This window comes from Pongo abelii, chromosome 7, assembly GCF_028885655.2.
Source record: "Pongo abelii isolate AG06213 chromosome 7, NHGRI_mPonAbe1-v2.0_pri, whole genome shotgun sequence".
NCBI lineage: Eukaryota > Metazoa > Chordata > Mammalia > Primates > Hominidae > Pongo > Pongo abelii.
The window spans coordinates 147165031-147189012 of NC_071992.2; the positions used below are offsets into that span (position 1 = coordinate 147165031).

The 23982-nt window shown below is 43.6% G+C and overlaps 1 protein-coding gene across 2 annotated transcripts in view; it reads right to left on the reverse strand.

Moving 5' to 3' along the window:
* Window positions 1–1257: 1257 nt before the first annotated feature.
* Window positions 1258–23982, reverse strand: part of ADCY8 (adenylate cyclase 8) — a 263423-nt gene continuing 240698 nt past the window's right edge. The window contains exons 15-18 of one of the 2 annotated variants that reach the window (XM_024251209.3): window positions 20956–21102; window positions 6339–6431; window positions 4658–4772; window positions 1258–1834 (exon numbers count right to left, since the gene is read on the reverse strand). In XM_024251209.3, the coding sequence (XP_024106977.3) occupies window positions 1347–1834; window positions 4658–4772; window positions 6339–6431; window positions 20956–21102 (843 nt within the window). In that variant the 3' untranslated portion in view covers window positions 1258–1346. The remainder of the gene's footprint in view (window positions 1835–4657; window positions 4773–6338; window positions 6432–20955; window positions 21103–23982) is intronic. The other variant, XM_054518826.2, reaches the window with a different exon arrangement.

Genomic DNA, 23982 nt, shown 5'->3' on the forward strand with positions numbered 1-23982 from the left:
AATCATCCATTCCCTAACTTCCCCTGCAGTAAGGTGGGACAGAAAGATGACGTATGCCTGGTAGCTAAGACCTTCTAAGTGATTCTTGTTTCTTTCCATTTTTTCTCCTCAGTTGGCTCGATAGAGAGGGCCAAGAAGAGAACTCCAATGCAGAAGGAGGTTAGGCTCCCCGAAAATTGCACAGGAGACCCCTTGACACATATCCAATAGAACATGAGCAAGAAATACATCTTTTATTGTGTTTTAGCCACCAAGATTGGGAGTTGTTATAGCAGTTGGCTTTTATTGAACAATATAGTTATGAAGCTAGTTCTACAACTAACTACATGACCTTGGCCAAATCCTTTAATTTTTCTGGGCTTTCTCACCTGTATGAATTGTTCCTGGCAGTCTTGTGGTCATAAGCACATAGGTGTCTTGCAGGAAACAGTGTGCTTGCCCACAGTAGCTCACTTACCCATTGCCTTTCTCATTGTTCCTCCAATGTGCCGGACTTGATCCCCCTCTGGGCTTTTGCACTTGCTGTTACTTTTTCTTCTGAAACTTTTCTCTCAGATCTTATGAGTCATCTCTTTCTATTATTTAGGGCCAATCTTTGACATCACATCTTCAAAAAAGCCTTCCCTGGTGCCTCAGTTAAATCAGCATCCCTGTCCTCCCATTCTTTATCCCAAGTGGCCAACTTAATTTTCTTTGTTGCCTCTACCTCTATCTGAAAGCAGATTATTATCCCAAGTGGCCAACTTAATTTTCTTTGTTGCCTCTACCTCGATCTGAAAGCAGATTATTTATGTATTGGTTAATAAGAATATTATATATTATTCCCCAACCAGAATGTTAGCTCTGTAAGGGAAACACTTTTGCTAGGATTTCCCTGGAGCATAGGACAGCCATAAGCACATTGTAGTTGCTCAGAAAATACTGATGAATGTACTGGTCAAGTGCTGTGAGGATTACAAGAGGTCATTACGTAAAAAATTTGGCGCTTGGCCTGGCACATGGCAAGTGCTCAAAAATAGCAGATGGTGGTGAGTATCTGACTGTATGGAGTTTCTGTTCACTTCACATGTCCCTGTTTTCCACCTAGTTGTAAGTCTCTCAAACTCTCAAAGTCAGAAACTAGATCTCATTTATCTTTGCTTCCCAACAAACCTTGTACACAAGAGGTGACCAACAAATATTTGTGAAGGGAACATTTGAAGAGAACCTCAAATTGTGTCCTTGATCTGGTACATTCAAAGACCAACGAAACCATCCTTGTTCTAAAAAAAATTAAACCTTTTTATTAGTATATTTATTTTATATATAAAAGAAATACAAAAAAAAGAAACACAGAGAAAATGCTTTTATGGCAAATCAGATTTGTCGGTGCCTTCAGCTTGGGCTCCAGGCTCCGTCCCGCTGGGTGACAACAAAGTCCGCCGGTTGTAATGACCCTTGATGATTCCCGTGTTGTTGTTCTCATTGAGTAGCTGCTTCTGCCTTTGCCTATTGAGGGACTGGACAAGTCCCAGGACAACCGCGGCCAGGGAGTACTGCCCAGGCAGTCTTCTTGGGGGCAAGATGAATGGGTTGGGTTGGACTCTTCCCAGGAGAAAGTACGTTTTGATTTTTCCTTCCTGTTCACTGATGCCCTTTACATAAATCTCCCCTCGGTAATCAAAGGCAAAGCCCTGGTCCTTCAGGATGAGATAGGTCTCCTCTGGGACTTGGATCCGGCCACTAACCCCCGTGCTGTCCATTCGGCTTGCCAGGTTCACAGTTTTCCCCCAAATGTCATACTGTGGTTTCTTAGCGCCGATAACGCCAGCTACCACTGAGCCGTGGCTGATGCCTGGGGGGTGAACCAAAGGAGCAAGAAGTCAGAGGGAGAAGAGGGACAATGGAGTGTCTGGACCCCTCCCTGGGACAGTGATCACTATGTGTGGGGTCTCTGTGGATGAACGGGAGGGTCCAGATCCTGCCCCCAGTCACTTATTAGATGTATCACCTGGGTCAGTTAATTAACCTATTTGGACCTCACTTTTCTCATCAGTAGAATGGAAATAATTAAAGGCAGATTTAATGAGATAATACAAGTAAAGCCACTGTGGCATAGTGCCTGGCAACCAGTGAGTGTTCAATTGAATATAATTATTATTGTCATATGAGCACTGACTTGTCTTAGTCTGTGGGATGATCAGAGCATGGACCAGAAGTCAGGACCCTAGGATCTCCTGCTTCTGCTGACACAGTGCTCTGAGAGCCTGGACAGGACTTTTCCCTCTCTGTTTTAGCCCAGGTCCTCAGCATCATTCCCTTGGTCCATGGTGATGGCTTTCTAACTGTCTTCCCTGTCTCCTCCCTTGTCCCCTTGAGCTCGTCCTCCGCACTGCTGCAGGAGCGGGAGGGCTCTTTCTGATCAAGTTGCACATCTGATCAAGTTACAACCCACTTAAATATCTTCCAGGGCTCCTTTCACTTACAGGATAAAGCCAATGATTCTTAGAATCACCATCAAGAACCTCTCTGATATGGCTTTTGCCTGATTTTCCAGCCTCATTTATCCCACTCTCTTCGTTACTGCTGCATTATATCCACACTGAACTGCTGGAGTTTTCCTAACTTTCCAGCCAGTACCCACCTTTGTGCCTTTGTCCTGACTTTCCCCCTGCTTGGGCTATTACTTCCCCACACTTTCACAGTTTATCTGGTAAATACTTTCAAAGACAGTTTCAGTGCCTCCTCCACTAGGAAGCATAGAGTTCCAGAAATGGTAGCATTTCACTAAACCTGTTAGTGGGCATGTATGTCTCTTTCTAAAAGACAATTATTTCATTCTATAAACATTGACTAGGCACTTGCTATGAGCCAGGTACAGTCCTAGGCATTGGGGATATGGTGGGAAAGGAAAGAAATACAGCCCTGGTCCCCATGGAATTTACCTTCTACTGGGGAGACATAGAAAATAATTTTACAAATGTAATATAATATTAATGAATGATTAGGGCTACAAAGAAAAATCGATGAGGGTAAAATAATGGAGAAAGATGGAAGAGAGTATATTTTGGAGTAAGGGGGTTAGTAAAGACCTTGTTGAGCAGAGAATATGGTGGGAATAGCCATGGAGATATCTCGGTAAGATTATTCCAGGCTGAGGCAAAAGCAAGACACATATACACACTGATATAAGTGACTGGAAATTTGAAAATCTCACTCTATGGAGTACATGGGTATCACAATGATAGTTAGCTCTTTAAAATTTGCAGAGAACTTTGACAGCCAATATCCCATTTGATTCTCATATTATTATTGTGTGGTAGGGAGGCAGAGGAGGTAATAATTTAACACCCAGCTTACATAGGAGGAAACGGAGACACAGACGGTTTAAATGATTCACCCAAAGTCATACAGCTGGTTACAGCAGACCCAAAACACAAATTGAGATGCTTAATTCAGTTGGGAAGTTAATTTTCCAACCTCTGAGATCAGTGAAACTATACTAGGAGTATAAATGTCATGGCAAGGGTTGACCCTGATTTGGCAACATTTTCAGAATTTACTTAGAATATCTCTGTTCAGCATTACAGTTCCCTTTTTATTCCTGGTTCAATTGTGTAGTCAACAATTTCAGAAATGACATTGATAAGATTGATGGAAGATGTGGGAACAAACGTTGAACATCCCATCCATAGATCAAAAACATAAAATATAAGCCCTTTAATGCAAAGAACAAAGACATATGGCATTCCTTACATCTGACAAGTCAGATATTGGTATTTCTTGACCTCTTTTTCTTGAAAGCTGCTAAGGGAGAAGCAGATAAAGTAAAATGGCATATCAGCCAGAAGATGTCTGCAATGTGAGGACTGTAGCAAAAGTTATTTTAAACTGCACTCTGGCAGCCAGAATGTCATTGTCTCAGAGTTAGGAAATGCTGGAGCTGCTGCTGGTGTGACTGTTTGGCTGTGTGATCTTAGGCTAGTTACTCCCTTTTTCTAGGCCCGCATTTACTCATCTACAAAATGAGAATGTGGACTAGACCATGGGTTTTCAGACTGCATTTTAGGAGGTCATTGAGGCTCAGTAGAGATGTGGAAGGAATGGCAAATTATAAAGGATTATCATTGATTGCAATGATGAATGTTATGTCGTCGGTTTGTGCAGTGATGTCTTTAAGCCCAAAGAAAGGGCGAGCTTTGTGGCTAAGTAAAGCCTGTCCCTGGAAACATAGTATCTGCCATCCTCAGGAGTAGAATCCTGCTTTTGTCTGAAGGAATTATCCTGAAGACCCTGAGAGCAATACATTGACCACCAGCATTGAGCTACCCAGGAGTCAGAATTAAATGACTGATTAGTCAGCTACATCTCTATGCATGACCTTGCATGGGCAGGCAAGTTGGAAGAGGGGTTCACAATAGTCTAGCATTTGCCAAAGGCTGGCTGCTTTGTATTGCTGCACACAAGCCAGTATCCTACTCTTGTTTCTAGCATCTTGACTGAGAGGAAACTAAGAAAGGCCTGAGCTGACCCTGTCCCTATCCTTGGCAGGGTCATGCTAGATCTATTGCATTTTGCAGGAAAAAGCTTCCCTGGATTGATGCCCAAGGCAGGGGAGGGTCTGTTGGAGCAAGGTCAGCTGGCTCTATCAGGCCCCACCTCTGCAGCTGCTACTCACCAATCCGGAGTTCAAAATTGTTGAATGAATGCTTGTTGATCTCCTGTATGCTTTCAGTCAGGGCGAGTGAGAAGTCAGCCAGAGCACACAAATGTCCCCACTTGTCTTCACATTGCTGAAGCAAACATGAGGAGAAGAATTCATTTAATGCGGAATGTGGGGGAACATTAACATTTCTGCAGCAGGGGCTTTACGTCCTAACCCAACCCTACCTGCACATCCCTTAAAGGAAATCATGTGGGTGAGCCCCTCTACACTCAAGTCACTGGTATCTCAGAACATGGGAATACATGAGATTTGCTTGCAAGAGTGTAGTATATGTGGGTCATTGTGTTCCTTCTTCCACATCTACACCTGTCTGTTCAGGTTGATGTAGCATCAGTTCCTTAGTGTATGCTCACTGGCATGTGTGTGAATGGGTGTGAGTGTATGTGTGTATGTGCGTGTGTGTTGGGGGTGTGTGGATGTGTGGGTGGGGGTGTGTGGATGTGTGTGGACGTGAGTGTATGTGGGTATGGGGGTGTGTGTGTGTGTATGTGCTCCTATGTATGTGTAGCTTTTCCAATCTAAGAATTGTGTCTATTTCCTTTGAATTGCTCAGTGTGTGTTTAAGGGATACATTTGCTTACAAAACTCCTAAGGGAAGTGCTGCATAAGCCTCTGGGCCTCTCTGAACATCAGTTTCCAAATCTATAAAACGGGGATAAGCATACTTGCCCTTCCTACCTCATAGGTATTGAATGAGATTTTTTATATGAGAGAACTTTGTGCCCCTGTAGAACAGAGGTTAGCAAATAGTTTCAATAAAGGCCAGATAGCCAATATTTTAAGCTTTGTGGACCATATGGTCTTTGTTGTGACACTCAACATTGCCATTTTAGCTTGAAAGGAGCAATAGGCAAAATATAAATGAATGGGCATGGCTGTTTTCCAATAAAGTTTTATTTATAAAAACAGATGGTGGGCCAGATTTGACCTGTGGGCTGCAGTTTTTTGATCCCTGCTGCGCACGTACCAAATAATAACCAGCATGAGTTTCATCCCAGATAGTCACTCTTGAAGTATTTTATTGTTTTTAGTTGGAAAAAAGCATATGAAGGATTGGAAGAAATTGATGAGAATTCCATTTCCCCAAGTATCTTGGACTCATATTCATTTAACACTAATTGAGGACTTTACTAGATGCAAGGCTTTGCTTGGGGAGCATGACATTATCTGAGCTAATTCATCCATTAACCCTGGAAGGTAGACAGTGTTGCTATTTAACACCGGTGCCTGGAACACAGTCAACACTCCAAAAAGCAGCAGCTGTTATTATTATTATGTAAGACTTTTGAAAGACAAAACAAAAATAGGAAAAAAGAGGCTAGTATTAGGGGTTTAGTAAGATCCACAACTGAATCACAATAGGGTATTTCTTGGCTCTTGATTTTGTTCAAGGGAACAATGAGGTTCAGAACAAAGTCTAGAAGTTTCTCAAAAAAGCAGCATGGCTTCATCTGGTAGACTCTACCTATCTTGGGGGCAAATCCGCATCACATAACTATTATAATTCAGTCCATTAGATTTTCTCCCCATCTTTCCCCAACGATCTTGGCGACAGAGGCTTCACCACCATCAGTGACATGACAACAGCAAGACCCCTGCCATGCCTTGTGGCTGAGTCCAAAGAGTCCTTTACCTGTTTTTCAGGTGACAGGCCTGACACAGCCATGTAGGTGCTACCAATGGTCTTAATCTTTTCAATGTCTTGAAATCGGTCTTCACCAAGCAACTGAAAGAGAGCCAGGCAATGGTGTTAGCCCTGGTGTTTATTCTTCCAGCAGCCTGGGCTCCTGAAAACAGGCCCCTGGCTCACAATGAGCTACCTCTGATGGTTCAGTATCCTCTCGTTATCTGCTTTTCTCTCTGAGAATCATGCTTTCAGCCAGTCAAATGTATTTAATGAGCACTTGCTAAAGGTCAGGAGTGGAGATGGGTGTAAATTGGTACTCTTTAAGGAGTAGGTCTGCCCCTTCACATGTAAGTCAGATCCTGTCCCTGCTCTGTGCCAAACCTCCTATGGCTTTCTGTTTTACTCAAGGTCAAAACCAGTCTTCACTGTGACTCGCAAGGCTTGCCAAGACCTGTCCGCTCTCTTATTGTCTCCCTCTCTCACTCTGCTCCAGCTGCGCTGATCTCCTTTGCCCCTTGCCACACTGACCTGAGAACAAGCTCAGCCTGCTTTGGCCTCAGGACTTCTGCACCTGTTGTTCCCTTGCTGGGCTACTCTTCCCTCAGACAACTATATGGCTTACTCCCTCACCTCCTACAGGTCTTTCCTCAAATCTCATCTTTGCAGTGCAGTCTTCTTGACTACCTTACTTAAAATTGAACACAGCATCCCATTCCCACATACGTATTCTTATCTTCCTTCCCTGTTTTACCTTCTCTCCTTAGCACTTATCCCTGATATTGCTTATTTATTGTCCTCTTCCTCACGGGAATGTAATATTCCTGGAGCACGTATTTTCCCCTGTTGTGTTTACTACTCACCACCTAGACAGACTGTAGAGATGAATGAACGAGTGAATGATTAAATGAAGGAATGGGTGCTATCCTGGGACATTTCCTTTACCTTTACCTGTGGTTTTGGTTTTAATGCTAAGAGAGGGAAACCTTGGTGTCTTATTTAGCAATGGTGGTAGGCAGAATAATGCTTCCTGAACCCAGGCCCCAAAGATGCCCGTGTCTTAATTCCTGGAACCTGTGCATATGTCAGGTTACATGACAAAAAGGACTTTGCAGAGCCTCTGGAAGGAGCACAGCCCTGTAAGGTTCATTTTGGATTTGTGACCTCCAAACAGTAAGATTATAGATTTCTGTTGTTTCAAGCCACTAAATTTGTAGTCACTGGTTACAGCAGCAGAAGGAAATTAATACAGTAACTATTCACTGAGTTCTTATATGTTGGATGAATAAGATACATGAGCTCTACCAACCCAAGTAGGGAGGTCAGATGTTAAAAATAAGTACACAGAACATGCCCTAGTTCAATTTTAATAGAATTTATGTTGGAAATATACAGGGTAGAGGGATGAGGAGATCAGGCCATTTTGATCTAATCTGGAGGATCTTGGAAGGGATCCCTCAGCAAGTGATTTCTAGCTTCAGTTCTAAAGGGTGAGGAGGGGTTTTTCTAGCAGTGAGTGTATGAGTTTGCGTGTGTTGGGGAAGCTAGGGGCACGGGAAGGGGAGCATCCAGAAATAGGGACCAGCATAGATGAGGTCTGGAGGTTGGGGAGAATGTACAAGAGGTCCAAAGAGTGAAGACGAGGCCAGTTTGGCCACAGTGTGGTAAGCCAGGCTATAAGTTGAAGGAAAAGAGCTGAGAGAGGTAGTGGGGGCCAGAACACACAAGGCCCTGGAGGACACACAGATGATATTGAAGACAATGGATCTCTATGCTAAGAGTAGTGACAAGCACTGAAAGGGTGTAGGCAGAAAGAGACCGAGTCAGGTTTGGATTTTGGAAAGGTCATTCTTATTGTCATGAGGGGAGGGAAACATGAGGGGAGACCTACTGCAAGATCCAGGCAGGTGATGACAATGGCTTGGGTTAGGGATGGAGTCAGATATATGGATATTTTGAAAGATTATATTGGTGGTGATAGAATCAACGAGATTGGTGCTGTGTGGCCTTCCTGCAAATTAGCTTCTAACATTTGCTAGTCCCAGATGTAGATTCGTATGTGTGTGCCTGTGTGCAACTATGTGTACATATTGCATGTGGGTGTGGGTGTATATGTGCATATATGTGTGTATGGTGTTTGTGTGCGTGTGTGTCCACCTGCATACATATGTGTGTGGACACATTTGTAGTGATGTGTGTGTCTACATGTGTACAGTACATGTGTGCATGTGTGATATTTATGTGCACATGCATGTCATATATGTGTCCACATGCATGCATTTGTGTGAGTATGCATTTGCATGTGTGCATGTGTGTGTTCTCATGCCTGTGTCCACATGTATGTGTGCCTGTGTGTGGGTGTGCACACACATGCGTGTTGTTTATGTGCATGTGCATCCACATGTGTGCATTTGTGTGTAGTCATGCACATATGTGTAATATGTGTGTGGTGTTTATGTGTATATGTGTGTCCACGTGTGTGTGTGTGTGTGTGTGCGCGTGTTTGTGTTCAGGGCAGTCACGGGGCAGAGAAGGGGAGTCAAGAAAGTAAAGAATAGTTTTGGATTATACCACATGCTTGTTTATCACATGCACGTCTATCACAGGCACTTATTTCATATTGGCTTGGTGCTATGCACCAAGAATTTCTAAGCTCCAAAGATTGACAAGCTATAAACTCACATACAATATTTCTCTTCATCTGTTGTTGAACACTTAAGTTGATTTCATATCCTGGCAATTGTGAATGATGCTGCAGTGAACACGGGAGTGCAGACATTCTTTTGGCATATTGATTTCGTTTCCTTTGGGTATACACCCAGTAGTGGGATTGCTAAGTTTCCATCAATGGATGAGTAAATTTAAAAAATGTGTTACATATACACAAGGGAATACTATTCAGCCATAAAAGAAGGAAATCCTGTCATTTTAGAAAACATGGATGAATCTGGAGGGCATTATGATAAGTGAAATAAGCCAGGCACAGAAAGACAAATGTCATATAATCTCACACATATGTGGAATCTACAAAAGTTGAACTCATAGAAGTAGAGAGTCAATGGTGGGGACTGGGGATGGGGGTGAAGAGGGGGTGGGGAGATGCTTGACAATGGGCACAAACTCACAGTTGGATAGGAGGAATAAGATCTGTTCTACTGCACAGTAGAGTGACTATAATTAATAATAATATACTATATATTTAAAAACAGCTAGAAGGAAGGCTTTTAAATTTTCTTATCACAAATAAATGATAAATGTTAGAGGTAATGAATATGCTACTTATTCTGTTTTGATCATTACATATTATATACATGTATCAAAACATCACATTGTACTCTATAATATGTATAATTATTATTTGTCAATTAAAACAAAACTTTACGAAATAAAAAAATTTGCAACTTTATTTGCCCCAAATTGGAAACTACTCCATAACAAAAATAATAAACTCTTGAAACACACAAGAATATGATAAATCACAAACAAATTACAGTAAGTGAAAGAAGCCAGATATTAAAGAGTACCTATCATGATTATTTCATTTATATAAAATTCTAGAAAATGCAGAGTAACCTATTGTAATAGAAAGCAGATCAATAGTTGCACTGGAATGAGGGGACAGCGAGGAGCAGGAAGAAGGAATTACAAAGGTATGAATAAACTGTTGGGAATGATGGATATGTTCAGGATCTTAATTCTGGTGATGTTTCATGGGTGTCTAAACATATCAAAACTTATCAAATTGTATATTTTATATGCAGGTTTTTGAATCAACTATAACACAACAAACCTGTTAAAATAATTACATAAAACCAAATATATGCTCTTAAGAGTAAAGACATTCCCTAAACTCTAATGGGCTGGCTGATCTCAATGTCGTGGGCTACCTAGACAAGTTGAAGCATGTAACTCTGTGCCTGGCCTCTCCTCTGAGGAAGCTTCGTGGGTGCCTCTCTCTGCACCAACAGCCCTCGTCTGTCATCACCACATTATATTGAATGATTGGTGTTTGCCATACCAAGTGGACAGTATAATTTTGGAGAGTGGGTACAACATTGCATGTTTCCTTGTACTCCAAGTCTAATGGTCTGGGATGCACTGATAATTGTTAATATTCCTTGGAAACACTAGGTGATATTTGGATGTCTTCTTACCTCAGTGCAGTTTAAGAAAGCTTCGCCCGACATCCATAATATACCGTGCAACCCTGTGCAGTCAATATTTTGTCCCCATTTTATATAGGAGGAAATTGAGGCACAGAGGGGTTGACGGAATTGCTAAAGGCCACCCAGCTAAGAAGAGTCAGAACAGAATTTGAATCTTGATTGCCTGACTCCAAAGTCACGCCTGCCTTTCCTACTACCTTGCCTTAAAGCAGTGATTTTCAAAGTGTGGTCCCATAAGCATCACCTGGGAACTTGGTAGAGCTGCAAAATTGTGACCCCTTCAGTCCTACTGACTCAGAAACTCTGGGGATGGGGCTTGGCAACCTGTGTTTTAACAAGCCTTCCAGGTAGTTCTAGTGCATGTGTGAGTTAGAGAAGCACCACTTTAAAGGAAGAGAATGAGCTGCCTGGGGGATAGTCAAGTCATTCATTCATTTATTCATCCAGTAGGTAGTTATTGAATGTTATATTCCAGGCACTGAGCTAGGGATACAAAGTCTTTGCCTTTGATGGGCTTGCTGTGTCCTGAGTTGCACATCCCCACACATCATGGACAAGTGCATGCTGCTTTGAGGGCTGGAGTTAATGTGGATTTGAACTTCTCTTCCAGATTTGAACTTAGACTACATGGCTCTGTGGTGTTTTCTACCTAAGCGCTGAATAAGCCATGGCACATTTCAATTCCCATTCTCAGATGTGATTATTAGAGAGACCCATGGGATGCGTTGGCTTTGAATTCCCCAGTTTGAAACGATTTAGGAGGGTGAAACGTCAAAGCCTCCTGTCTCCTTGTTTTTAACATCTATAAGTGTTCATGTATGGTAGGGGCTACGATAGTACACAATCCCATTATAAAGTAGCCTGTTCTGTTTTTGTGACCTGCATGTCAAATTTCACTCTATGCCTCACGAAACACAGCATGTCTCCACCTCTGATTACACAGGAAGCCTTGCCACCCTCCTCAACTTTCTAAATACCTACTCTGCTGAGACTTTAACTTGGGGTTTGCAGTTGAGGCTTTTCAAAGAATCAAGCCTCACAGTTTTGGTGGTGGTGGGGCACAGACAGGTCATAGATGAACAGGATTTAGTTCCAGGTCATCCATTTTACTCCCATCTATGCTGGTTGGTAGGGATTCACTCCCTGGGGACCTCAGCTCTTCCCAGGCAGCTCAGGCCACTGTTGGGAAGCCTCTGAATGAGAGAGCCTTCCTCCGTCGATCCATTATGCCTTTGGGCTGAGATGGCAGCTCTGGGGCAATATAGAAAGAGCCGAACCCTTCTCCATGGGCCAGCCCTTCAAGTGATGGTGCTCAGAAGTGGTTCTTACATCTCTCCTATTTCCCAAATCTCCTTTGAATTTCCCTGAAGTAATCTCTTGATGATGTAGTTTCCAGATCTATAGTACTCAGTTTACACGTTCACGCCCTTTCCCAAATTCTTGGGAACAGCATGGGCCAACGGCTAGAACATGGTTCTGTGTGGTTCAGCACAGGTGGGTTGGGTCTCCTCTTCTTTTACACTTCATACTTTTTGGCTTCAAAGTCAAAACTAAACAGGCATAAATCCTGTTCTCAAGAAGCTTATACTCTATTGTGGGTGAAGAACAATCAAAAAGAAATTTTACAGCAGGCTGTATGCCGATGGGAAAGATCTAGCAAAGAGGGTGATGGATGGAGTCAGGAAAAAAGGGAGAATGCTGGAGCAGCATGCCTAGGTGACAAGGGATGGGACCTATGTATGCCTGTGGGGCTCAGCCCTCACCAGGAGCCCTGAGAGTTCCTCCCCATTCCTGGAGAGAAGGCACATATGTGCACACAGGGGCAGATGCAGGTAAGTGGAGTGGGCTGGAGAAGTGCCTGGAGAAGACAGGAAAAGTGTGCTGACCTCTGGTTTAAGAAATTGCTTATGACATACTGATTTAAAGGCAAGAAACTAGCTCTAGCCTTCCTCTTACATGTTGTGTGCCCAGGGGCTGTGGCATAGGTCTTTTCCTGTTTCAAGGAGAAAGTACCTGAGACTTGGTGATGCAGCTAGCTCACCTCCAAGGCTGCACAGGGCACAGGTTTAACCACATGTCTGAAGTGAACCTTTGGCAGGAGATTATAGTAGTGCACACCTGCTTCTATAGGCACTTCTACAGCTCATTCTACTTACCTGCACCTGTGTGCACACATGTGCCTCTCTCCAGGTGTGAGGAGGAACTCTCAGTGCTCCTGGTGAGGGCCGAGCCCCACAGGTGTTTACAGGTCCATCCCTCGTTGTGTAGGCATGCTGCTCCAGCATTCTCCTTTGTCCCTGACTTCATCCATCTCACCCTCTCTGCTAGATCTTTCCCATCGGCATACAGCCTGCTGTGAAATTTCTTATCCTACAGCAGTCTTTCTTGACGTCACTTTCCTTTCTACTTGTCTCCTTTTTTTGCTGTACAACTTCTGAAAACAGTTGTCTAGACTGATTGCTTCCAATTTCTTCCTCCCCATTTTTTCCTAAGCCTGGTCCTGCCATGCCACTGAAACTGCTCCTTTCCAGGTCCTGGAGGCCCTCCATGTCCCATGCTGCTGGCTGTCCTCAGACTCACTTCTCTTGGGCTACCAGCAGAACTGGACCCAGCTGATTGGGCTCTACTCCTGTTATACCTTTGTTCCTACTTGGCTTCCCCCACTTCAGATTTTACATCCACTTCACTGGTGATGCTTCACCAGTCTCTGTGGTTAATTCCTTCTTTCCACCATTATCTTATCTCATAGGTGGGCCTCAGGGCTCAGGCCTCAGACCTCTTTTCTTTTCCATCTAACTCATTTCCTTGTCGTATCATCGTGTCTTACAGCTGTAAATACAATCCCTTTGCTGAAAACTCCTAACTGCATGCCCTACCTTGACCTTCAGACTCAGTACGGAATTGCTTACATGATGTCCTCATTATAGGTCTAACAGGTGTCTCAGATCTGCCATTCTCAAAGCTGGCCCCTTGATCCTCCTCATCGACCCCCATCTTGGTTAGTGGTGTCTCCATTTTACCAGTTGCTTCAGAATAAAACCCATATAACCCACATCTAATCTATCAGCAGATCCTTAGCCCTATCTTTAAAGACATTCAGGTTCTGACCCCGTCTCATCACCTCCTTGGTCCTAGCCACCCTCATCCATTTTCTTTTATTTAAATAAGCCTCTTAAGTGACTCCCTTCTTCCACTCTTGACCCTGTTCTTCACACAGAGCTGAGAGGAACCCTGTTAAAATAGAAGTTAGGTTACATCACTTCTCTGCTGGAAACCTTTGTAGCCATCCCCATCAGTCTCAGAGTAAAAGCCAAAGCCTTTGCTCTGGTCCATGAGGTCCTGTAATATTTGGCACTCTGGCCCTTCTCTCCATCAGCCACTGACCCTGCCATGCTGGTTTAAAGGCAGGAACCAGCTCCAGCCTTCTTCATGCATGTTGTGTGGCCAGGAGCTGTGGCCCAAGTCTTTCCCTGTCTCAAATAGAAAGTACCCAAGACATGCTGATGCAGCTGGCTCACCCCTAAGGCAGCACAAGTCAGGTTCCATCACCTGACTTGCTCAAGAGAACAAGAGAATGCCTGCTGCACACACCCTCCTCAGGGCTTAGAACTTGGGCTTTTCCTTGCCTGCTGCCATGTCCCCCAAGCTGTTTCTATGGATCAGTTCCACTCCTCATCTCCTCCAGGCCTCTCAGTAAGCCCTTTCTCAGAACCCTCTCTGAAATTGCACTATGGGTGTCCAAACATCTCGGTTCACCCAGGTCGGAGGGATTTTTTGAGATGCAAAACTTTTAGTGCCGACACCAGGAAAGTCCTGGGTAGGCAATGAGTGGGTGACTCTAATTGCACCCCTCCCTCCAAACCTTCCTTCTCATGTTCCCTGCATTATCTTCCCCCACTGAATGTATCTCTGTCTATTGTACAACATATTTACTTGTTATTCTTTTTGATTGTTCTTCACCCACAATAGAGTATAAGCTTCATGAGAACAGGATTTGTGCCTGTTTAGTTTGTCATTATATCCCATGGGCACAGGGCAGGCCTTCACTAGATACTGGTTCAATAAGCCCATAAACAGCAACTTCTCTGAGGCTGGCTTTCAGTGTCAATCTTGTCAATGAAGCAAGATTCAGTTAATCACTGCCACATGGACTTCATATCCACAGTGCATTTCCAGGGTGGAAGAGTATTAGTTGCAGAATGATGAGAAGTAGAACATATTAGTTTAGAAGATCATAAGTGCACCTCTCCCTTCCTTTTAAACAAACTGACATTTTATCCCTATGCACTTCTAAAAAGGATGTGAATAGTGTGAATAGTATACTGGGTTAAATAGTGCCTCTCAAAAATTCATGTCCTCACAGACTCTCAGAATGTGATCTTATTTGGAAATAAGTTTTTTGCAGAGTAATTTTTAAAGTTAAGAAGAGGTCATATTAGATTAGGGTGAGCCTTAAATCCATTATGGCTGGTGTCCTAATAAGAAGAGGAGCGGGCACAGAGACACACACAGGGAGAAAGCCACGAGAAGACGGAAAGAAATCGGAATGATGCCGCCACAGCCAGCCAGTCACCACCACCAGAAGCTGGGAAGAGGCAAGGCAGGAGTTTTCCCTAGAGCCTTCAGAGGGAGCAGGACCCTGCTCACCCCTTGACCTCACTCTTCTTGCTTCCAGAACTGTGAGAGAATGCATTCTGGATTTTTTGTTTGTTTGTTTGTTTTGAGACAGAGTCTCGCACTGTTGCCTGGGCTGGAGTGCAGTGGTGCGATCTCGGCTCACTGCAACCTCCACTTCCCGTGTTCAAGTGATTCTCCTGCCTCAGCCTCCCGAGTAGCTAGGATTACCAGCACCCACCACCACACCTGGCTCATTTTTTTGTATTTTTACTAGAGACGGGGTTTCACTATGTTGGCCGGACTGGTCTCGAACTCCTGACCTTGTGATCCGCCTGCCTCGGCCTCGCAAGGTGCTGGGATTACGGGCGTGAGCCACAGCGGCCGGCCTCTGTTGTTTAAAGACACCAAATGTGTGGTACTTTGTTACAGCCACACTAGAAACAAATACACATAATAATAAAATGAACTCTGAATGATCATAGTTCTGTGCCAAGTGTATTAGTCTGCTCAACCAGCCATAATGAAAACAAACAACAGAAACTCATTTCTCACAGCACATGAATTTTGGGGAGGAGATGCTATTCAGTGCATCGCATCAAATACAGTCTTAAGTGCTTTTTAATCTCTGCATTTAACTTACAATGACCCTACTGTATCTCATTTTGTAGATGGGAAAACTGAGGTACATAGAGGGATTAAATAACTTGCTTAAGGACATAGAGTGAGAAAATGGCTAAATTACATAAATTCAATGCCCTTGCAGGTAACTATTAGATTAAAAATTCCAGGCTAGGGGTGGTGGCTCACATCTGTAATCCCAGCACTGTGGGAGGCTGAGGCGGGCAGATCACCTAAGGTCAGGAGTTCGAGACCAGCCTGGCCAACGTGGTGAAAACCGCTGTCTCTACTAAAAATAAAAACTCCACAGTGTACAAAGCATAAATTAAACATTTTAAAGAGATTGAAAAGTAGAGTGGAAGAGGGGATGTCTGCATATACTGGGGCACAGAACTAGGGGCTCTGCCTCCATCGATCATCTGTTTCTCTGAGTGGCACTTTGAGCTTAGTATTCTCAGATCCATTTTGCAGATGAATCAGCAGAGGCTCCATGTGGTAAAATAATGTGTCCCAAGGTCCCAGGGTGAGAAAGGGGAGACAGGACCACGCATAATTTGCAGGGCCCAGTGCAAAATGAAAATGTGGAACACCTTTTCCAAAAATTAAGACGCACATGAGAGCAATAGCAGAACACTAAAACAAGTGTGGGTTCCTTTTGTGACTGCACAGGCTGCACACTCACGAAGCTGACCCTGAGTGGGAGAGCTAGGCTCAAACTCAAACTTCACTGATTCCCAAGTCTAAACTTTGTCTTCTTATTCCCACTCTTGGCAGACATTTAGATGCAATTTCTGATTCTCTACCTTTCGTCTCCATTTAAAATTGTAATATCCTCAGAGTCTCTTGTCATCCTGGGGTGGACAGACAGGCAGACAGAGCAGAAGATGGGTTCTCTACAGACTCTCTTGTTTCAGGCATTGTCTCAAAATTAATCAGGGGCTATGAAACTTGGAAAATTCCTCCTTGAGAGGAACTCTTCTGGGAACATGGAGAACACAAGTAGGTGCTTTGCTTTGGGATGTGTGTGTGTTTGTGTGTATGTATAGCCTGATTTACAGCAGAGGCAGCTTTGTTTATTATTTTTGTTTCTTGAACTAAAGTGAAGCCCCTCTTCTGCTGTCACAGAGATTCTGCCAGTTGTGCCCAGGGTACACAGGTCTTCAGCCTTGGATCATGACTGATCTTTGCTTTCAGACCCTAACCAAACATATTTGGTGTTTTGGTAGCCCTTCAGCTGCTAATGTTTCAGCTTAAAAATCCTGGAAGATCTTCAATTGCTCACCTCCCTCCCTCTGCCTCCCTGTAACTACTTTCCCCCAGCTTTCTGCTGGCGGTGGACTGATCTGATGTGGTCCTGTGGAGAGCAGGTACTTTTCCTTCTCTTCTCTTCAGAATCACTTGGCCAAGAGCCAGCTTCAGGCTCTGGTAAGCCTCCCCCTCAGAAGATAATTTGGAGGCAGAAAGAAACTTCATTATCTCATTTAATATCCATCCAGCAGCTTTATTTACTCTATAGCTAAAAGTGTCTGGGGGCATAGTGTGGTCCCTGATCAGCCCATTTGTTCACTAGAGCAAATGGGGAAGTGAGATGTGAGAGGGCTCTTCAGCCCTTTGTTGAGGCAGGGGCTGTGGGGTGAGGATCCCTTGAGTTGGGTTATTGCAAACACAGTCTTGGAGATGTGATCTGTGCAAAGTTCAGCTTTTCTCTGAGCCGGAAAGAATTTTGCATGATCTCAGGTTCCTGTGGTAATTATATCAGCAAGAAGAGAAGCATCAGTATTAAAGTGAACAGCAGGCATCTGGCTGGAACTCAGCCAGGCAGAATCTAGAGGACCTCTCTTGACAATAAAAAAAAAAAAAAAAAAAAAAAAAGGCAGGTCTGAGTGACCCAAGGACCCACACACAGGCAAAACTGAGAGTGTTTGGGCTGGCAATTCAGGCCGTGTTTTTATTTTTCCTGTTGACTATATTCTCCACTACCTTCCCCCCGCCCCACCCTTTCTCTTCCACCTCCTCCCCTTTCTTCTTTTCATCCTTCTTCTCTTCATCGCTGCCTTTCTTCTCTCTCCTCTCTCCCCTCCTCCCCATCTACTTATCCTCCCCCTCCTCTTACTCATACTTTTCCTCCTAGTCTAACGCCCATGTTCTAAAGAACCCAGCCTCCTAGACCAATTCCCTTTTCTCAACTTCCCTCTGCAAACACCCATTTCAACCACTAGGGGCACTGCCCTCTTTCTCTGCTTTCCAAGACTCTCGAGTGTCAACAATTGGGTTCACTGAGATGCAAATGTAATTCGAATGTATTTTATTGGCTACAATTTTAAAATATGAGAGGGAGCACTTTTGGAAGATGCGTTGCTATAAAGCAAACTTGTCCAACCTGCGGCCCACTGACTGCATGTGTCCCAGGACGTCTTTGAATGTGGCCCAACACAAATTTGTGAACTGTCTTAAAACATTATGAGTTTTTTTGGGGGAATTTTTAAAAACCCATCAGCTATCCTTAGTGTTAATGTATTTTATAGGTAGCCCAAGACAATTCTTCTTTCAATGTGGCCCAAGGAAGCCAAAACACCGGACACCCCTGCTATAAAGTTTAAAATACAACAAAGCCTGACGTCTTAATCTTTAGTCAGATATTTTTAATAGGGTAATTAAAAAAACTGGAAGTATGTTTTGAATTCCATTAACCTATCTTCACCTTACTATCTGCCAGCTTGTTTCTGTCCCCCCATTAATGAATTAATTCCTTTAGCAAGTACTTAGCAAGCATCTGCCATGTCCATCTCTTATGTGCTAGACACAGAGCTGGGCCCTGGAGACTTAACAAGATACAAGAATATGGTCTCTACCTTAGTGAGCTTATGGCCTAGCATAGAGGATAGGAGTTAAAGGTACTATTGTCACAAAATTGCCTTCCCCACCCCACCTTGCAAGACCCTCTATACTAGTACACTTACCAGTGACTTCTTGTGTAAGGGCAACTAATAGTCACCCTGCCTCCCACTGGATGGTGAAGCCTTGGGAGGCGAGAAGTGATCACGTCTTATCCATCTTGACCCCCCCACACCCATCCAAGGGCAACTACGATGACTGTGTTTGAGCTTATGACTTCAAAAATCATTACCATGAAATGCCAGGTGAGAAACAGTGCAACACAAATGATTACAAATCAAAGCAGTATGGGAGACTGGGGTTCAAATCTTGGCTTTACCACTTAGCGGTATGTGACCCTGGTCATTTTTGATGTTTCTAAGTCTCAGCTTTGCTTATTTTTAAAATGAAGGCTAATAATTCCTAGCCTAAGTGTTTGTGTGAGAGGTAAATAACTATTAAATGATATATATTGAAAACACTTTGCATTTCTGGCAATACTTGTAAAAACCTATAGAGATTAGTAATATGGGTTTCTACCCTAGAACTAAGTGGCTAGTGGATGGTAAACAGGGTGGTAATGAAGGGTTTCAGCCTCTATGATAGGAGGCTTTTCAGAGCATAAGTTTTTCATTAAAAAAGGAGTGACAACATTTACCTGGATAGAGATGGGGGTTAGAAAAAAGCCTTCAACAGTAGAAGTAGTGTTTGAATTGACTGTTAAATGAATGTTAGCTTTTCAGCTGGTCATGGAGTCGAGGACAGAGGATGGGGTAAGGGCGAGGATGGCATGGCCTCCAGGAAGAAAGTGCAGTGTGTGAGAGCCAGGTGGGCTTGTTGGCTTGTAAGTAGTTACGTGGTGCTGGCCAGGTGGCCAATACTATTCAGCCACAAAAAGAAGGAAGACCTGTCATTTGCAACAACATGGATGGGCCTGGAGGATATGATGCTAAATGAAATACCCCAGGCAGAAAAAACAAATACATATGGTATCACTTATACGTGGAATCTAAAGACATCAAACTCAGAAGCAAAGAGTGCAATGGTGGTTATCAGAACCTGGGGGGTGGGGTGGGAACAGGGAGACATTAGTTAAAGGGTATAAAGTTTTAGTTAGACAAGAGGAATACTTTCCGGAGATCTGTTGCATAGCATAGTGACTATAGTGAATAATAATATATTGCATACTTGAAAATTGCCAGGACAGTAGATCTTAAATATTTTTGGCACAAAAAAGTAGTAAGACGTGAGGTGATGGATATGTTAATTAGCTTAATTTAATCATTCCACAATGTACACATATATCAAAACATCACATTTTGCACCATAAATATATACAATGGAAAGAAGGACTTCACCGGACTCAGTAGCTGGATTGAATGTAGGGATGGAGGGACAGGATGCTGTTTAGAGTGATGTAGCAGTTGTTCTTGTTTCCCACCCCAAGCCCCTTTGTGGGGCCATCCTCCAAAATGCCGTGAGTGCTGGCTGCTGACAATGCATTGCTGCACTTCCTTTTGGAGAATTTGCTTGGCCTCATGAGAACTCCCTTGCTGGAAATGCCTGGGATGTACCCCTACCAGGGCAGCCCATGACCAATAATGACTGACCAATATGGGTATCCAAAAGCCTGGCCCCCTGCTTCAGTGTGAGACAGTTGTACCATTTATCTGCCTGATTCCCCTCTGGGGTTAGGCAGGGATTTGGCTTCTTCCACAGCATTTTCTCAGTGAATCACTTGCTTCTCATCTCAGGCTTAAGTAACTGGATGGACACTGGTGTCTTTCAAGATGGGGAATGGGGGAGTAGAAGACCTACTTGTGTCAAGTTTATGAATGGAACTGAAGTGCAGCATGAGTATTTCCCCCCACAGAATGTGTTCACTAGACTCACGGAGCCTGGAGGAAGAAACCTCTATCTGTAGTATGTTTATACTTGCAATTAGTTCTCTGACAAAGGCAAATGGACAGTTTTATCTTTGACACTTTGAGAAGATGGAGCAATGCCTGCTTCAGTGTCCAGCCTCTGCGGTGTCAGTGCCTGAGTAGTATTGGCCTCATAGAGGCCTCTAGTCAAGTCATGCCTTTGCCATCTGCCAGCTGTACAACACTAGTTTATGTTACTTAGCCTCCCTGAGCCTTATATTCCTGATCCCCCAAATAGGGAAATAATAGCATTTAACTCAGGTGATAATTATGATAATTAAATCAGATGATACATGTTTGTGTTTATAATGCAGGCTGGAATTCCATAAGTGCAAAAAAAAAAATAAGTAATTCCTACAATGAATAACACAACACTTTGACAACGATGCCCATTTGTGATTGTAAATGTCTCAGGCTTAGAGTTACCTCATCGAAGTCAGCAATGATCTCATTCAGCAAGCGCAGGCATTCCACTCCCTGGTTATTCATTTCAGTCTGAGAGTAAAAGTCTGCAAATCCTGGGATGGAGGCAAACATCACCCCAACAGCATCATAGGATTGAGAATACAGCTCCTGGACAGAGACACACAGAGGGCGCCAGAAATGGTCATCGGAGGTCGGTTCTGCAATGATGCTTCCTGTGCACACATGTGTGTACACACGTGCACAGGCACCCACAGAGAGACAGAAAATGAGGCTTGGATATCGTTATGTCAACACTGTGTGTTTTAGTCCACGTGGGCTGCTATAACAAAATACCTTAGACTGACTGGCTTATAAACAACAGAAATTTATTTCTCACAGTTCTGGAGGCTGAGAAGTCCAAGATCAAGGTACTGGTAGATATGATGTCTCGTGAGGACTCACTTTCTGATTCAGAGATGTTGATTTCTCACTGTGCCCTCAAGTGGTGGAAGAAGCAAGGCAAATCTTTGGGGCCTTTTAAAACAAGGGCACTAATCCCATCCAATAGGGCTTTTACCTTCATGATCTAATCACCTCCCAAAGTTCCCACCTCCTAATACCATCACCTTGTGAGTTAGGGTTTCAACATACGAATTCTGGAGGATCACGAATATTCAGTCCATTACACCACAGTCACAGCATCGTTACCATATGGAATGTGACGACTGAAAATTCACGGTCTCCAGCCTCAGCTGGGGCCTGAGTTCTGACTGCCAGTTCATTCATTCTTGGTCAGCTTCCTTTTCTTTTCTCCTCAATGGTTAGTCCAAACCTTCAGATCTCCACTTAACCCCCTACTCTGTTTCTCTCAGTAGATGTCTTACCTTTCTACTTCATTGAGAACATGGTAGTGGCTCTTGGTGGTGACTTACCTCTGTTCCAATCCTCATAGACTTGTCTGTTATTCATTTTCTTCTCTTTCACTTCCACTCCAGATGATGATGTGTCTGTCTTTCCTTCTCTTGCTGAAGGTCAATACTTCTACCTGATCATTTTATAACTTCTTCAGCAATTTACTTTTTCAGTGATCCTTTTCTTTCTCATTTCTTTCTCCTGGCCTCCTCTCCCTGCTCCTCCTCATCCTCTAAGAGTCTCTTCTAAGAAAAAGAACAAAGTGCCCTGGATCCTGCAGAAACTTGTGGCTATCAACTAGTTTCTCTTCCTCCTTGTTTCCAAACTTCTCAAACTAGTTACCTTCACTGCCTATTCCCACGCTCTTAATGCCCACTGGCATCTCAGGCTGGAATGAAATGAACTAAGAACAGTCTAGCCTGCCAGTCAAAGTGGAAAAATCAATGTACACATGTAACCTTATATCCTGCTGGACACCTGCAGATTGGTGTTTTTATTGATCACCCCAAGATCTTGATTCTCTTGACTTTTTATGCTTTAGTGATGTCCTTTGCTTTTCTCATGCCTGGCCCCTTTGAGAATGCCTTTTTTTTTTTTTTTTTGCTTCTTTTACACCTTAAATGTTGGTGATTGCTATGGTTCTGTCCTTGGCCCACTGAATGGTTCAATTTTACAGACTTACCTGGTCCATCTCGTTTCAATACCATGTGCTGACGGTTTCTAAATTCCTATGTCGAGGTCAGTTATCCTTCTTGGGCTTCAAGCTTCCATGTCTCATGCTTGGTTGCCCTCACCCTCCTCCAATCACAAATTCCATAAACCGAGTCCATCTTCTCTCCAACTAAGCCTGTGTCTGCTGCATTGCTCTCTCATTCACTTGGTGGTACCAGCATTGCCAAATCATCAAAATGAGAGACCCTTAAAGTCATCCTGACTCCTTCCCCATTGTATCCATCTTCAATAAATCATCAAGTTCTGTTGGGCTTGTTTTTGTCTTCTAAACATGTTTGCTCCTACCACTGTGTGTGTTTTTAAAAATCAGGCTCTTCTCATTTTCCTTCTTGATCACTAAAATGAGAGCCTTCTACTGGGTTTCGTGACTCCAGTCTTGTTCCATTCAAAGGCATCCTTCACACAGCAGCCAGAGTGATCTATTAAAGATACAGTATTGACCATGCCTCTCCCTATCTTAAATCCCTTCAGTTGCTCACCATTGCCCTTCAGGATAAAGCTCACACACTGAAGCATGACATATATGCATGCCCCTGCCTCCACCTATCTCTTCAGCTTTATTGTCTGAAACTCCCCAGTTGGATATGTGCTTCAGAACACAGAAGCATTTGTACTTCTGTGTGCATGTGGTGTCTGATGCTGTAGGTGCTCTGCCTGCATCCTCTCACCCAGTGTTCAAGTGTCAGCCCTTGTGTTTCTTCTCCACTAGATGGTGTTTTTCTCTCGCCACTAGAGGGCACTCTGCCCATGTGACACGCAGCCTTGGGAGGTGCCAGGAAATTAACACCCGTCAGAAGCAGCAGTTGACCAATGCCAATGGGAACTGCTGGAGAGTCCCGGCTCCCTCGCCCCTTGGGCCTGATAACTTTGAGGCATGCTCTCACACCATTTCCCTGAATTTCCCAGCGGGATTAAGCTCCAGTCGCCCACAGAGGTAACTAATCGGTTGATGCATCATTTATCGGTTGCCTTCCTTCTCATTTTCCAATCTACTTGTGTTTACTGGGACAACCGCTGAGTAAATTACTTGCATTCAAATCCTTGTCTCAAGGTTTGCTTCTGGAAGAACCCAAACAAAGACACAAACCCTGTTCTATTTCACACTTAAATGCTTTTATTCCTGCCGTCTGTCGCTGGGTGGGAAATGTTCTTCCTTCCCTGCAGTTAGCTTCCTTTGCCAGGCTAGCTCTTGTTTTCTGCCTCTGCTAACCATTTAGAGACCACGACTTCCAGAAGTCACAGAGGGGGTTTAGAGGCTGCACTTGGTGCTTTGCAGTGACCTCAACAATTCTACAGTATAGCCCTTGCCACCTGCATTACTGTCTTAACATCCATTTCTTCCTTTAAGTGTGGATTCCAGGAGGGCAAAAACCACATGCCATTCATCTTATTGCAGTCCAATCA